Source organism: Carettochelys insculpta, chromosome 5 (genome assembly GCF_033958435.1).
Source record: "Carettochelys insculpta isolate YL-2023 chromosome 5, ASM3395843v1, whole genome shotgun sequence".
Lineage (NCBI taxonomy): Eukaryota > Metazoa > Chordata > Testudines > Carettochelyidae > Carettochelys > Carettochelys insculpta.
This window is the reverse complement of record NC_134141.1, coordinates 51,330,400-51,345,116: the sequence shown is the minus strand read 5'-3', so window position 1 is coordinate 51,345,116 and position 14,717 is coordinate 51,330,400. Positions and strand designations below refer to the sequence as shown.

Below are 14,717 nucleotides of genomic sequence, written 5' to 3'. Positions count from 1 at the left end.
TCCTCCTCCGCAGAATCCGGGCTGCAGATCCTCCTCCTGACATCCCGGAGCAACAGCAGGGCCTCCGCCCCCCGGGGGTCTCCGGACCGTGAGAGCGGACCGACAGGTAGGTACCCCCCTCTGGTGGACACCCCTGGGCTTGAGGGGCGGGGGTAAGAGATATGTGTCCAGGGCCCCCCACATGCTCACATGGCCATGGCCCCAAGGACACCAGGGCCATGGCCCTCACAGCACTGCATCAGCCCCTGCCCCCCCAACCCCACATGACAGTGCCATGCCCCATCCCCGGGCCAGGGGGGAGCGGAACCTTGAGGGGCCCCCGGGAGGAGGGGGTGGGACACCCCGCAGCAGCAGCATGTGATGGAGTGGGGGGAGTGCCAAAGGGATACTCAGGCTACATATGAGCCACCCGAGCCGAGGAGCTCCCAGGGCCAAAGGAGGATCCTGGGGCTACAGCTGGCAGGTGACACCTCTGCTCTGAACAAACAGGAGGGAGGAGCCGAGCTGGCTTGGACTTGGGGGGCAAGGGCGGGGTCCACAGGTAGAGGCTAGGGGAAGGGAGAGCTGGAAGGCAGCCAGCCTGAGGAGGGGGAAAGCTGCATCCCAGAGAGGCACCCCTTGGGGTCTTCTCCCCAGGATGGGTTGGAAGGACTTTCTCTTCCGACAGCTGGTGCTGTCACTCCTGGCAGAAACTGGGCATCTGTGGCCTAAGAAACCTCTCCTGCTCTCAGACCCTGGGGGGTGAAGTGAGAGTCGCTCCCACCAGGGGACGGGGTGCAGGGCAGGGGGACCCCTGAACCCCATCCATCACAGCAGCATCTCCCGGGGATGGGGATGGGAAACCTGCAGCACAGGGCTGGGGGGACAAAGGCCATGGCTCGGGGCCCACACTAACGCCTGTCTCCATTCTTCTCCCCCTCTTCCTCTCCTGTTTCCTGCACCTGCACCATCAGAAGGACCGGAAGAGAGCGCCGGCGAGGCCTCAGTCGTCCCGGAGAGCCCTCCAGGACCATCGCTCCAGGGCAGCCCCTCGGCCGAGGACCGACCGGCCCCACGGCGGGCTAGACGGCGGACCCCGAGCCACCAACAGCCGACGGCGATGGACCCCCCAGCTGCTGGCCATCCACCATCGGCAGCTGGAGGTCGCGGAGCAGCACCTCCAGCTGCAGGAGCGGGCGCTGGCCTGGCGCCAGGAGGCATGGGGGGCCTACATGGAGACATTTAACCGCTTGGTGGACTACCTGGCCCCCCATGCCACGCTGGCCGCCGCATCGCCCGCCCTGCCTGCTCCTGCAGCCCCACCACCAGCTGCTCCGCCCATCGCCGTCCTGTCCGCTGTCGCCCCGCCACCCACCGGCGAGGGTCGGCGTGCCGAGGGACCCCTGGAGCCACCTGACACTCGCTGGCCACCGTACATTCCGGTCCAGCCCGCCCCCACCCAGCCACGGACAGGGCTGCGACCACGGTGGGGCTCCCGGCCGCCAACGCCCGGTGCCAGGCTATAGGGGTGAGGGGCCCGGGATGTGGCCCCCCCCCTTGTATATAGTTGGACCCTGTTATTTTCTGCCCCCAGTTTGCCCCGTCCCCCCCATGTAAATAGTTCTCCCCTTTATCCTCCCTGGTTTTCTTTTTATTATTGAGGACAGTTGTTTCTTTGTATTGTTTTATTTTTGTACATATTGGTTTTGTTTAACATGTTTTTACGTACTTTGCTTTTGGTTCTAATATTTATAGTTAAAAAAAAAGGTTCGGAAACAAAAAAAAAAGTTTAAGTTCAGCCACAAGTGCGTGCTGTCATTTGTCCAGGACAGGTGGGAGCGGGGTGCGGTGGGGTGCTCCATGGTGCAGGTGTTGGGGCAGGAGTGTGGTGGAGGAAGGGGCGGGCAGTAGGGGGCCTGGACAGAGTTCACTCCGCGGCCTCTTCATCAAAGTGGGCCCGCAGGGCCTCCCGGACCCGGGTCCCCTCGGGGTCCACCTGCCGACTGGGGGCAGCAGGTGGCTGGACGTCTGCCCTGCCGGCCTCCGCAGCCCAGCCCTGGAAAAAGGCGTCCCCCTTGCTCTCTACCAAATTGTGCAGGGCGCAGCAGGCACCCACAATCTGCGGGATGTTGTTGGGGCCTGCATCCAGGCGGGTCAGGAGACATCTCCAGCATCCCTATAGGCGGCCAAATGAGCGCTCCACCACCTGGCGCGCATGGTTCAGGCGCTGGTTGAAGTGCTCCTGGCTAGCGGAGAGATGGCCCGTGTAGGGGTGCATGAGCCACGGCCGGAGGGGGTACGCCGCATCTGCGATGACGCAGAAGGGCATGGTGGTGTCCCCCAGAGGGATCTCCCACTGGGGGATGTAGGTCCTCGCCTCCAGCCGGCGGCACAGGCCCGAGTTCTGGAAAACCCGGGCGTCATGGGTGCTGCCAGGCCAGCCCACATAAATGTCCTGGAAACGGCCCCGGCTGTCCACCAAGGCCTGGAGGACCACAGAATGGTAGCCCTTGCGATTCAGGTATCGTCCTCCACTATGATGTGGGGCACGGATGGGGATGTGAGTCCCATCCAGAGCCCCGAAGCAGCTGGGGAAGCCCAGGGTGGCAAAGGCCGCGATGGTGGCATCTGGGTCCCCCAGCCTCACGAGCCTGTGCAGGAGCATGGCGTTGATGGCACGCACAACCTGCAGAGAAAGCACATGGGACAGCACCAATGAGGGGTGAGCAGGGTGTGCGTGGCCCTGCCCTGCCCTGCCCTCCCCTGCCCTGTCCTGCCCTCCTGTGCCTAGGCCCCCCTCCCCCTGCCCTGCCCTCCCCCCGTGGGTTCTCTTACCTCCATGAAGACAGCCCCGACGGTGGCCTTGCCAACACCAAACTGCTGGCCCATGGATCGGTAGCTGTCTGGAGTGGCCAGCTTCCAGACAGCGATGCCGACCCGTTTCTCCACTGTGAGGGCACGCCGCATGGCGGTGTCCTGGTGCCTGAGTGCGGGGCTGAGCCACTGGCACAGCTCCATAAATGTCTGCCGGCTCATCCTGAAGTTCCTGAGCCAGCGGTCGTCGTCCCACTCCCCAAGCACCAGCCGCTCCCACCAGTCGGTGCTGGTGGGGTAGCTCCACAGCCGCTGGCGTGTGAGGCGGGGGGGGGGGGCGGGGTGCTGCAGGGGTAGGGGTTGAGCCCTGCTGCCCTGGGGGCATCTTCTCCTCTGGGGCAAGGAGGTGCTCAGCTGCCTTCCGCATGGCACGGAGCAGGGCAAGCCCTGCTCCTGCCGGGAGGGCTGGGTGGACCTCTGGCTGCTGCTGCTGCTGCTGCTGCTGCTGCTGCTGCTGCTGCTGCTGCTGCTGGGGGTCCATGACTGCAGCGCCCGGGGTCTGTGTGCCTATGGCTCCTCAGACTGCGTGCTGTGCAGGCTGAGTGTGTCTGGGAGGGGCCCTTTAAGGGAGCGGCTAGCTGTTGTCCCGGAAGCGCTAGTCCGCCCTGTGACCCTGTCTGCAGCTGTGCCTGGCATCCCTATTTCGATGTGTGCTACTTTGGCGTGTAGACGTTCCCTCGCTGCGCCTATTTCGATGTTGGGCTGCGCAACGTCGAAGTTGAACATCGACGTTGCCAGCCCTGGAGGACGTGTGGACGTTATTCATCGAAATAGGCTATTTCGATGTCACTAGTTCGAAATTAGCTACTTCGATGTAGCGTGCACGTGTAGACGTAGCCATAAAGAGACAGGTTTTGCAATTTCTGAAGAGCAATGCACTTGGATCCTGTGTACTTTTGGGGAAATGTCTACGAATGCCCTACCGTTACTTATACGGGTGGCACTGAAACAGAGTTAGCAATATCGGGAGCCCAAATATAGTTAGTTTGCCAGCTGCTGCAGGTGGTTTTAATGCTGTCATATAAACCCAATCAGAGCAACCCTGGGACTTCTAATGTTGCTCACACCAGTGCAGATGATATGGTGTTAATGTTGGTGGGAAAGTTTCCAAACATGTTACAGGTTGAACCTCTCTAGCCCCGCACACTTCGGACCTGACCAGTGCTAAACCACAGTGTTTGCTGAACCCTGGGAAGTCATTATTATGTAGCAGTGTTACCAATACTTCTACTGCTTAATGGGCTCGTACAAGACATTTTGAAGTAAATTACAACTAAATAACACCACAGAACACTGAGATCCAGAACTGGTGGCTGGAAACAAACTTTATGAGAGCATACGAAACTTGGCCACATACATGATAAGGGGTCGTCTGTGTATCTAAAATCACACCAAACCACAGATATTGCACTAGAGACTGCTGGACTCAAGAGGTTCAACCTGTACTGTAGATGGAGGCTGAGGTGGAGGATAAGGATGTGAAAATCTGTGTGAAGGCTGAACCATGGGCTAATTTGGTAGAGGGATAAACACAATTCTCCTTTTAGGGCAATCTCACGTAGGGTTTCTTCCCACTCTGCCCTGCCATGTGCACTTTTTTAATGGGAAGAGAGGTCTCACCTCTGTCTATGTTTTTAGAAAGCCTGTTTCTTTGACTTTAAATAAGGTTTATGATGATCTCTGTGGTTATGTCTACACTAGAGGGTTTTGTCAACAAAAGCCAGGAAGAGTCCAGATTCCCTGGGCATTCTGTCAACAGTAAATTCACAGAACACGGCACTTTTGCTGACAGTCTCATCCCACCCCCCACCCACGAGGCATAAGGCCTCTGTTGGCAGAAAGCCAGGACACCAGGCAGCCCTGTGCTTCTGGTTGGCCATTTTGTCAGGATGGTGGCCAAGCAGTTTGGCTGCTCTCTGTCGACAGAGCGGATCGCTCTTTGACTCACTTGGCAGTTTGGTCACAATCTGGCGACAGAAGTTTTGTTGGAAGATGTCTTCTGACAAAAACTGATGTCAACAAATCATTGTAATCTAGACATAGCCTCTGACTTGCAGCAAAAAGACAAATGTCTAAAATGAGCAGACCAAAATGTGTCATGAACATACAGAACTGCACAAGGCAACTTTCCTGGGAATTTCCTCCACTTGCATTACTTCTGGGTCCATTCACACTTACTATAAAGCTGGATTTAAAAATATATTTGAAAAGATACAGGCTAACATGGCTTAAAGACACTCTGTGTAGATATGGGCCAGGGCATAGACATTGAAAAACCACACTTAAAATAGTGCTTTGACCTGGTGTCACATAAAGAGATGACACTTAGCTGGTGTAATTTATAATTTATTCTGGCCACACACTATGTAAATTGCACCAATTTATTCTCCACTAGGCTCACTTAGTAATATGCAGTATACAGTTTGTACTTCCCAAAACCAGCGTTCTCTGGTCCAGCAACATCCAGATGTTACTGAACTAGACAGCCCCAGGCTGGGAGGCTAATGGGGAGGACCAGGAGGAGTCCAGTGATAGGGGGATGAGTGGGACTTGGGCAGGGGGGCTGGCAGCCTTGGCCTGGAGCCAGTGGCTGCAGTCAAGACTGGTGTCTGCAGCTGCAGCCAGCAGCCTGGGTGTGGCTGCGGCCCGTGTCAGTCCAGAAGGGGCCATGGCCTGTCAGGAGATATGGTAGCCCCAGGGCTGGAGGAAGTAGGAACCAGTGGGGTTAAGCACAGCCAGCAGCAGGGAGGAGCAGCAAGCTGGGTGGCCAGAGGCACAGAACCTCCCCTTGTCCAGCAAATCCCCTTGTTTGGAACTGAGGTCCTGAGGGTGCTGGACAGGGAAGGTGCAACCCGTACCTCCTTTAGCACACATCACCTCTGAAACTGGCCACCTGTCTCTTATTTCTAACCAGGATTTGACTAGCCAGTGTGGACAGGACATTATAATTGTGAAACAATGTAACCTAGAGCTGTGGTGTCCAATACATTCCACACTTGCCTCATGTGGTGAACAGGACTCTGCGGTGCAGCGATTCCAGGATCTGGAGCCGCATGCGGCTCTTGGACCTTTAACTGTGGCTCCTTATGTGGGGTGCCCTCTGCCCGCTCCATGCACACGCCCCTCTGCTTGGTGGGACAAGCTTGTAGCAGCAATGGCAGCACCTGCAGCTCCTCTGGCCCTGGCACAACTCCTCCAGCTCCAGTGCAGTCCCAGCAGCTACAGTGCCCCTTGTGACCCCAGCAGCAGTGGTGGCCCTGGTGAGTCACCGGTATTCAGTTGGGGGTGGAGGTTGGGCATTCCTGGCTTTGGAGGATGGGGAGGGCATTCAGTTAGAATGGGAGGGCTGGGGGTGCCTGGCTCTGGGGAAGGGCATTTATTTGAGGGGGGGCCTGCAGCAAATATGGAAGGACAACAACCACAAGTGTGGCAATCTTAGAATTACTTTTGGAAACCACTGGCCTAGAGGCTACACGTAAGCATTATTTTAAAATGATTATAGTCAATCCACATTGCTGAGGTAAGCCATGTTTCACTCATTTTTCAGGAACCTGTTTTTAAGTGTGCTTAAAATCCAATTCTGCTACAACAGTTTCATTCACAGCACAGCTACAGATTCACCCCTTACTTTATCAGCTGGCGATCAAAACTTCGGAACTAGGAAAGATTCTATTGCAACATTATTCACCTATCATGGAGAGCAGGTATCTTAGAGGGACACCGTAGATATTGCTTGAATCGAAGTTCAAATGCTTGCCCTATAGTGCTGATAACATCCTGGGCCAAGTCATCACAGCATTCCAGTATATGGCACGCTGGAGGAAAGAAGAAAAGAGACCAACATTTACACACCATTATTTGCACAGTCTTAGCTGTGATGCAGTAATTAATGGTACACGGGCCTCAAAGACAAGGACAGTTGTTCTTTTCATGATGCAAATATTTTATTAAAATCTGAATGAACCAAGATAGCAATTAGCTACAGATAACTTAAGACATTAGCTTAATTCTGCTCTCACTCCTATCATCTGAAATCAGGAGTGATTCCCCTCCAACCCAACAAAATTGTCCTACGATGGTGTAAAACTGTCATACATAAGATGAGAATTAGGCTCCAAATTTGGAAAGCTCCTTCAAGAAGTGAAGCCTGAATGAATTCATCATCACCTGACTTCAACTGCATGCAACGTTATAGGAGAATTCTGAGCTTTCTATTAAAATAAAGAGATAAACACTTGAAAAAGACTTTTAGATCGTTCCAAATTAAACTTACCTTTATTTCTCTTTCATCTCTTTTTCCATAATGTTATTGCCACCATAGGTGGTTTTCTGATCTACTTATTTCGACCTTTTCCTGTGCAGCAAAGTTTACAAGCAGTTCTGAACTTCCCCAAAATGAGGCATGAGGGAGTTATTTATATAGGGGGTACCAGACAAATCTTTGGCTCTGCTATGGCTCCCACGATGAAAAGGTCTAACTAGCTGTCTAGCACCAAAGCAGTAGCTGTGTTAGTCAGTGTCTGCAAAAACAATGAGAAGTCCTGTGGCACCTTATAGACTAACAGATTTTTGGGAGCATAAGATCTTGTGGGCACTATCATATATCTGATGAAGTGGGTCTTTGCCACGGAAGCTTATGCTCCAAAAATCTGTTAGTCTATGGAGTGTCATAGGACTTCTAGCTATCTAAAGAAATCTGTGTATGGCTTACAGCCAGCACAGGAGCCCTACAACTGCCCTCCACACACTCTTCCTGGCTGATATGCTAGAGCTGTGTAGAGGGAGGCTTGCTACATCACCTCTACATGAGCTGGAGGCTGAGAAGCCCACTTCCTTTCCATTAACGGAGCAACAAGAAACTGCCTGCAATATAGCTGGGGCAAACCTGGCTTGAATATGTCTACAGCATGCCACAATCCTCCCTCCTGATGGTAATGTAGACAGGCATGTGTGTCCAGTGCCTAGCAGAATGGGTTTGGCACTGCTAGGGCCTAATGCAATACAAATTAGAAATTATGATGACATTTGCGCTGGGTGGTATAATTTTGTTAGTAACAGTCATACAGCATTTGGAGAGCATCTGTGGAGAGGCCCCATGCAAACTGCCATCCAGAAAGGATTTGTGCATAGACTGGGGCATGGGATCTGCAACTATGCAGATACAGTGGCTGAATTGTGCTATTCCCACCCACAGAGTTGTGTGATGCCTTGATGCAGGGCAAATGTTCCTGGTTGTGGTTTGCAGAGGGATTTTCCCTCCAGCCCAGCACACTCCACCTGCATAGAGAATGAGACTGATGCTACTGGCTTATGAAGCAAATTTGCCTTACTGTGCCCTTGCTGTGTTAGGCATTCAGCACCAAGGGATTCCCTAGATAATGTGCCGGAAGCTCCAAAGAAGCTTAAACTGAAAGAAGTTAAGATGAACAAAGGACTATAAGAAAACAAAACAGAAGTTCTGTAGCACTTTAAAGACTAACAAAATAATTTATTAGGTGATGAGCCTTCATGAGAGAGACCCACTTCTTCAAATCTGGAAAATTCTGGTATGTATGCATGCAACCACAGGAGTGGTTATTTAAAGAGAATATGTTGCCTGCTGCTAAATCTGTTGGTAGCTGAAAAGAAACCTAAATCATATTAAAAATAACTTAATGGACATACTGCCTCCTTGGATACAAGGATGGTTTCTGTGCAGGTAAGCAGAAGAGGCAGGATCCACAAAGAACTGAAAGGTTGCAATGATCAGTATTGCGGTGCTTAACTTTTAGGTGTCTAGAAAACCACAGAAAAAACACCGCAATCCACAAAGCCTTGTTAGGCCCTACAGTGAATGAGGAGAAATAGGAACCTAAGAAAGGGATCTACAAATGGGCATAGGCAGCTTCTGACCTAGTATGCTAAGTAGGAAGCCACCTAGTTCAGCCAATGGGAGATGCTAACAACACGGGATGTGCGCTAAGCCTCACCCGTCTCTCAGTAGTAAGTGGCTATCTCCACTAGTGCTCCACAAACAGGAACCCCACACCTGGAGTTAGGTGAGTTGGATGTTAATTGTGTAAATGAGTTAGGTGCCTGCCTTGCTCCATACAAATGGCTGGAAAAGAGGGTAGTGGGTCTCACCTTATAACATGTAACCACTTGGGCAATCCAGGTTCAAGTCACTGCTTTCTGCTAGAAGGCACGAAAAGGATTGGAACAGGAGTCTGCCACCTTCCAGAAAGGAGCTCTAGCCAATTAACTATGGGATATTCTCAGGTGGATAGGTTCCCTCAGTCTCTCCTCAAAACAAAAAAACAGTCCTGTAGCACCTTAAAGACTAACAATATTATTCATTAGGTGATGAGCTTTGTTGGGACAGACCTACTTCTTCAGATCTGGGGGATACAGATAACTGAGAGCAAGTGAATTAAAAAAAGATAAGAAAAAATGAAAAAAACCCAACAAATCAGCTAGATAGGGTGGAAGGATGGGAGGAGAAAAAAAGCCTCTGCAAGGCCTGTTAAGTTAAGTGGGATGCCTGAGAATATCAAAGGTGGGGAAATTGTCCTCGTAATGAGTAAGATAATTGATATGTGTTGAGTCTGAGGTGATAGGTATCAAACTTGAAAATAAATTCCAGTTCAGGTGTCTCCCTTTGTAATCTGATGTTAAAATCTCTTTGTTTTAAAATGCTCACCTTTAAGTGTTGAATAGTGTGTCCTGCTAACAATGTCTTTTGTTGAAGCTCTTCTACTGTGGATAAAAAGTTAGTTATTGGAGCAGAGGTACTGGACGTAGAGTCCACCCCCTCTTACATGAGTACCCTAAGTATTGAGGTCTCTCTTTCATTCTGGTCCAGTGACTATTTGAGTATTTATCCACAGTGGAATAATTACTGGACCCAGAGCCAGATCTGAGTATGACTTAGGCAGCTGAATGCCTCTCTTCTACTAACTCATGAATCATTCTGGGGATTACACAATGTATAGACACCTGGGCACCTAAAGCGAAGCAGCAATGTAGGTGCCCCTGAGTCTAGTGCTTGGGAGTTTAGGGGAATTTTCACAACACAAAGTTTGGTGATGAGCGAGTTTAGGCCTTGTTGGTGGCACCCAAGCAGGAGTTTAATAAATTACGGTGCTTGGACATACAGGCGCCTAACTCTGGAACTTACTTCCTTGATCACACCCTGAGGTTTCCTGTAAAAGAAAGGAGAGATATGGCTCCCATAAAGGTTTTTTTAATGTTTGTTACGGGCTGGGCAATTGGAAGACAGACAGGGTAGGACAAGAGGGAGAGCATTAGACTGTGAGAGAAAGTCCCACTGTAATCTCTTTAGGGAAAGAATGATTCTTCTTCTAAGTGTGTTTAATGTTGAGCATGCTAAGCATGTTAATTTAAATAATAACAACAGCTTTTTCACCAGTGATACAGAAGTACATATAAAATCACTGCTGACCAGGATAGTAGCGGGGCTGGTAAACTGGGTCTGTGCATACAAAATTTGTTTCACTACAGCCAAATGCAAAGCTCTACGTCTAGGAACAAGAAATGCAGATCAGACAACAGAATGGAGACTGTATACTGGAAAGAAGTGATTCGAAAAAGGATTTAAGGGTCACAGTGGATAAACAGGAGCTCCTAAAGCAATGGTGTGACAATTGGATATTGTGATGAGGTGAACCCCATCATGTAAGAAAAGATTAATGGCCAGTTAGACACATTCGCTCTATCTGCCAGAGGTTGTTGGAAGCCTGAGGCCTCAGGAAGGCTTAGGACAGAGCTTGACACCAGAGCTGGGGAAAGGCAGTGGCACCGCGAGAACACAGGGCCCAGAAGATGGGTAGATCCTGTGGACTCCTCTTGGATATTTTGTTACCACAGAAGAGGGAAAGGACTAGGTGCTCCTCACCCAGCAAGCTGGGCAGTGTGCAAAAACAGACCTCCTGAAAGGGACACTAGATGTGAAAATATTTGCCATATTGTGCCCGGATGTAAGGGGACACTCTCGAAACAAGAACTCACTGCTACAGATGTATAAACAAAAGAGATGTCAGAGGTGGTTTTACACCTGTACATCATGTTAGTGAGGCCAATACTGGAATTCTGTCTCAGGTTGCAATGTCTACATTTTAATAAGATTATTGAAAAAATGCAGAGCATGCAGTGAAGAGCCACACAATTACTTGAGAGCAGGAGAAAATGCATGAAAGTGAGAGGCTTGAGGATCTCAATTTGTTTCATTTATCAAAAAGACGATTGAAAGGTGATTGGATTACAGAGCTGAAGTACCTTCATGGGGATAAAATGTTGCAAAGGGCTCTTTAGTCTTATGAAGAAAGGCAGAACAAGGACCACTGATTGGAAACTGAAGAAAGGGCCATTCAAACTAGAAATTTGCCATATATTTTTAACAACAGGGTGATTAAGTACTGGAACAGATGAACCTGGGAAGCAGAGGGTTCGCCATCTCCTGATGTCTTCGAATTTAGGCTGGATGCTTTTTTAAAAGATATGCTATAGCCAAACACAAGTTACTGTACTAATACAGGGGCAACTGAAGGAAGCTCAGTGACCTGTGATATTCGGGAAATCAAATTAGATGATCTAATGGTTCTTCTGGCCTTAAATTCTACCCCAGAAACTATTTATTATTAGTATATAATTATACAATATTTTTAACTTAAACTTATGGCCTCACAAAGCTTTTTGTAATACACATAGGCTGTTTCTACACATGCCACGTTCTCCAAAAGTGGCATGCTAATAAAAGGCCCAAAATATGCTAATGAGGTGCAGATGTAAATTCCCCATGCCTCATTGGCATAAAGTCACATGATTTGGAGTCCGGAAGACGCTCTTCCGGACTCCAAAACAGTGTGTAGAAGTGCGGCCCCTGCGGTGGGTCTTCCAAAAGGAACTCCTACTTCCGGAGGCTGCTTCTTCATGAAAACTTTTGGGAAGAAAATTTTCATGAAGAAGAAGCCTCCGGAAGTAGGACTTCCTTCCAGAAGACCGCCCCCCCCACACCCTGAGCCAGGGGCCATGCTTCCACACGCTGTTTGGGGTCTGGAACAGCATCTTCTGGGCTCCAAATCATGTGACCATATGCTAATGAGGCATGGGAAATTTACACCCACACCTTATTAACATATTTCGGGCCATTTATTAGCATGCCACTTTTGGATAAAGTGGCATGTGTAGAAATGGCCATAGATGGGTGCCTTTTCACAGAAACATGGAATCACAGAACTGAAAGAAAACTTGAGGGATCATCCATTCCAGACCCCTACACTCATGGCAGGATAAAGTACCATTTTGACCATCCCTGGCAGGCTTGTGTCTAAACTGCTTTTTAAAATCTCTAGTGATGGAGATCCCACAACCTCCCTAAGCAATCTATTCCACAGCTGAACCACCTAGACAGGTAGGAAGCTTTTCCTAATGACCAACCTAAACCTCTCTTGCTGCAGTTTTAGGCCATTGCTTCTTGTCCTATCCTCAGAGGGTAAGGAGAATAACTTTTCTCCTTCCTCATTCCTCTGGTTATCATATTCCCTCTCAATCTTCTCTCTTCCAGGCTAAATAAACCCAATTCTTTCAATCTTCCTTTGTAGGTCATGTTTTCTAGACAATCATTTTTGTTGCTCTCCCCTGGACCTTCTCCAATTTGTCCACTTCTTTCCTGAAAGGTGGTGCCCAGAACTGGACACAATACTCCAAATGAAAGTAGAAGTATTACTTCTCGAGTCTTGCTTACAACACTCCAGCTAATGTATCCCAGAATGATGTTTGCTTTTTTGCAACTGAGTAACACTATTGACTCATTTAGTTTGTGGTCCATTATAGCCACCCCCGCATTCCTTTTCCTTGTTTCTCATTCTTAGTCAGTCATTTCCAGTTTTGTATGTGTGCATCTGATTGCTCTTTCCTAAGTGGAGTACTTTGCTTGTCCTTACTGACTTTCATACTGTTTATCTCAGACAATTTCTCCACTTTGAATTATAACTCTGTTCTCCACAGCACTAGCAATCCATCCCAGTTTGGTATTATCTTCAAACTTTAAAAGTGTACTCTCTCTGCCACTACATAAATCATTAAAGAAGATATTGAACAGAACCATCCCAAAAGTTGTACCTATCCATCAAGGTTATGATTTCTTCTTTTTCTTTCCATAATTTGCTTTTATTTATGAGAACCAGAACTGGATCATAAATCCTGTTTGTTGGAGGCACTTGCTTCCAGGTGGCTTAGTGACAGACCAATATCTGACCTCAAGGAAAGTAGAAGAAAAACTAGGTAACAGTCTCAAGGCAAGGTCACAAATAAAAAGGATTATGATCTCCTTCCTTGTGACATTCAGCAAGCAGTTTAGGAAGGTCTGGTCTATGCATGAGAAGTATTTAAATTACTTGAAATGAATTAATCATATAAAAAATCTGTTGGACAAAGGTGTGTGGCTGCTGATTGCTGCAATGCTAATTTTTCTAGTGAGCATCCTTAACGTAAACTCTTTTATTGTGCTTCATTTACGTTTTCTGGAAAAAATACAATACAATGAAAATATGGATATACGCTTTTAAATGAAGAGCATCAAATATTAAAAAATAGCTTACCTCTGCGATTAACAGGGTCCTTAGCTACATATGCAACATAGTCTGTTGTATCCTATAAAAATGGACAAATATATGGAGACTATAAGAATTTGCTTTTGCATTGCACCATAACAAAAAGAGCATAGCATATTACATCAGTATTTCCCATGAAGTGGTAGTCTGGGCTCAGATACCAAGGTAATGAGGGTGGAATAGATCAATAAGCCACCATTTTGCACACAGCAGTGTGAGTACATCCTTTGTATGGAAGCACTTGAAGAGCCACGCTCATAATATAGTTAGCACAAGGCCATCGATATCCATACATAGATAAACTAGTCTGTACCAGGCTTCCAGCATGGTTTCGCTGACCACTGAGAAAATATTTTTTTGCAGTCCTTTCTCACATGTGAGTTGTAGCATGGCATAAAACCATGCTACAGACTAACTTCCAAGTAAACCTAACACATATGCAAATAAAGTGGAAACAAGGGGGGAACATCTTTTATTTTACATGTCTTCCAGGCTATTTTTTATATATTTTGTGACTACATTTTACTTATAAATAAGGCCTGGGAATACTAGACAGGTAAGCAAATTCCTTTTTTAAAAAGCTCTTCCATCTCAGCCTTAAAGTACAGCTAATGCTGGCATCTGTTCAGTTTTGATTTGGCCAGACCTAACTGTGTCCTGTTCCAGCACCTGCAGCTCTGACACCTGACAAGCGTGTGCAAAACCAATTCTTATTGTATTTCAAGAATATTTACAGGACTGGTTCTGATCCACTCACTCTGTTTTCACACAAATGTGACTCCACTGACTTCCAAAGCAACATCCTTCATTCACACCAGTCTGAGGACCTCTTCCAAAGTCCTCTGAAATCAATTACACATTGACATCCATACATAGATAAACTAGTCTGTACCAGGCTTCCAGCATGGTTTCGCATTACACATTGATTTCATATTGACACAAGCGGGCTTTGGATCAGGCCCTAACTGAGAGAAGAATCAGGGTCTCTGAGAGATTCTCTTCAAGATACTCAATGGGTTAGGCTCAGAGTAACTAAATTATTGCCTAAATCTCTGGCATGAAGAATATGGTTGACAAGTACAGACCTGAGGCACAATGGAACTTTCTACCACAAGGGTGAAGCTTGTTTGTATGAAAGTCAGAATCTTTTTGAGGGCCAGTCCAAGGCTGTGGGACAGAATCCCACAGAAGTAAGGACATCATAGACGTCAACATCTTCCACTCCAAATGCATGTCAAAATCCTTCAAACTGGC

At 48.4% G+C, this 14,717-nt stretch overlaps 1 protein-coding gene across 1 annotated transcript in view; it reads right to left on the bottom strand.

Annotated features, from left to right (window-relative positions):
* The window catches only part of SHC3 (SHC adaptor protein 3), a 117,626-nt gene that overhangs the window by 20,642 nt on the left and 82,267 nt on the right, over positions 1–14,717 (bottom strand). Inside the window, exons 6-7 of the mRNA XM_074994157.1 lie at positions 13,452–13,503; positions 6,542–6,668 (exon numbers count right to left, since the gene is read on the bottom strand). Coding sequence (XP_074850258.1) covers positions 6,542–6,668; positions 13,452–13,503 — 179 coding nt within the window. The remainder of the gene's footprint in view (positions 1–6,541; positions 6,669–13,451; positions 13,504–14,717) is intronic.